The 1,896-nt window shown below is 33.3% G+C and overlaps 1 protein-coding gene across 1 annotated transcript; it reads left to right on the forward strand.

Moving 5' to 3' along the window:
* Positions 1 to 479: 479 nt before the first annotated feature.
* Positions 480 to 1,658, forward strand: LOC106314197 (putative F-box protein At5g62660). Its single transcript, XM_013752115.1, has one exon. The coding sequence runs from the start codon at positions 480 to 482 to the stop codon at positions 1,656 to 1,658; it is 1,179 nt and encodes a 392-aa protein (XP_013607569.1).
* The last annotated feature ends 238 nt before the right edge of the window (positions 1,659 to 1,896 follow it).

Here is a 1,896-nt window from a genome sequence, read left to right on the forward strand (position 1 = left end):
TTGATTTTCTATTTTACTATAATAGTTAGCATTTTTAAGTAAGTTGTAAAATGTTACTATTTATTTTGTTAGTTTAAATAGATTTTTTGGTTTTATTTTATAGTAATGTTTTATTTTGTGTTTGTTATTTTAACTATTTCAATATTAATTTACCATTTTATTTTGGTATAAAATGTATTTTGAATTTTATTATACTTAAGAAGATATATTCTTTTGTTAATATTACTATTTTTTTTTAATATAATAGTTAGTATTTTTTAAGTAAGTTGTCAATGTTAATATTTATTTTGTTAGTTTAAGTTATATATATGAAGTATTAATTTCGTTCTTTTATATATTTTGGAAAGATTAACATTCTAAAAAATAATAAAAGATTTGTCATAGTTTGATTAGAGGACTTATGGCCTTTATCTCTGTCTCTGTTTTTGTCTTTCCTACTTATATATCTGAAAAATAGCCCCTGTGAATTAGACATAGCTATGGTTAATTATCTGTTGAGAAGAAGATACGTGGCTCCAGAGATTTCTTTTGATCTCATGATCGAAATCCTGAGTAGATTGCCTGCTAAATCGCTTATGAGGTTCAAGTGTGTCTCAAAGCTATGGTGTTGTCTGATCCGCTCTCGATATTTTAGCAACCTTTATCTCATGGTCTCATCATCGCAACCGCGACCACTTGGTCTATACATGAGTTTGTATATGAGTTTGGATTTGGTGAGACACTGCATGTGTGATTCAATGGAGATGTATGAACTGCTATCATTAAGGTTAATGTCGTCTAGTAGTAGTGCTGAATCATCATTAGAACCAGATTTGACTTTCCCAGGGATGGGAGGATACAGGATGGTGTCTCTTCGCGGTTTGATTTTATTCACTATTTGCAGAAAAGCATGTATCTATAATCCCGCCACTAGACAGAGTTTAACCTTACCCACCTTCAAATCTAACCTCTTTGCGCAACAAGAACCTTATAAGCATGTCCACTACTTTTTCGGACACGATCCTGCTCTTGATCAATACAAAATAGTCTGTAGTGTTATGATAGCCTCGTCATTCTCTGAGATGCTATTCTCCGAGTTTTGGGTCTTCGTATTGGAACCCGGAGGTTTTTGGAAAAGAACTGAGTATGATGCTCAAGCTCACCTTCCTACAAGACAAGGACTCTGCATCAATGGAGTTATATATTATCTGGCTTTCAATCATACACGTCGCTATCACGTTTATTGTTTTGACGTTAGGTCTGAAGATATCCGTGTGATCCAAGCACCCCATGCAGTGCCTCAGTTTTGTATTTCCTTTGGTTTCATAGAGCATGGTGGAAAACCAGCAATCTTTGACTATTCACGTATTACAGAAACGGGTGTCTCGGAGTTGTGGGTGTTGGAGGTGGATGGTGGAATATGGTCGAGAAAATCTCTGGTTTTGAAGCTTTGTCAGAAGCATTTAGTGGATGACATTGACCATAATAAGAAGTTGATTGTTCATGGTACGGGTGAGAACAATGAGGTTATCTTGGCGTTGACTTGTCCTTGTTACCTTCTCTATTACGATCTGATGAAGAATGATGTGAGGAAGGTTAATATCAATAGAGTGACAACGCCGCATGTGTGTATCAAGGTTCTGGATAAGTGTGAAAGCATCATGTACTTGGAAATTTGAATAAAGTTTCTTCTATATCATTATCTATATCATTATCTAATTGTGTTTGTCTATGATAATACAGTTGAACTATTTTTTAATAATATTTTTTATTTTATTTGGTTTGCAAACAAACAAAACAATAGTTAAATCTCTGCTTTTTTTATTGTTTAATATCATAAAAAAAGATTGGAATATGGGTGGATTTTTGAAGCTTTGATGCTGATGATCCATTAGCTGTATATAATGCGGTTTTTTT

This window comes from Brassica oleracea, chromosome C9 (assembly GCF_000695525.1).
Source record: "Brassica oleracea var. oleracea cultivar TO1000 chromosome C9, BOL, whole genome shotgun sequence".
Taxonomy (NCBI): Eukaryota; Viridiplantae; Streptophyta; class Magnoliopsida; order Brassicales; family Brassicaceae; genus Brassica; species Brassica oleracea.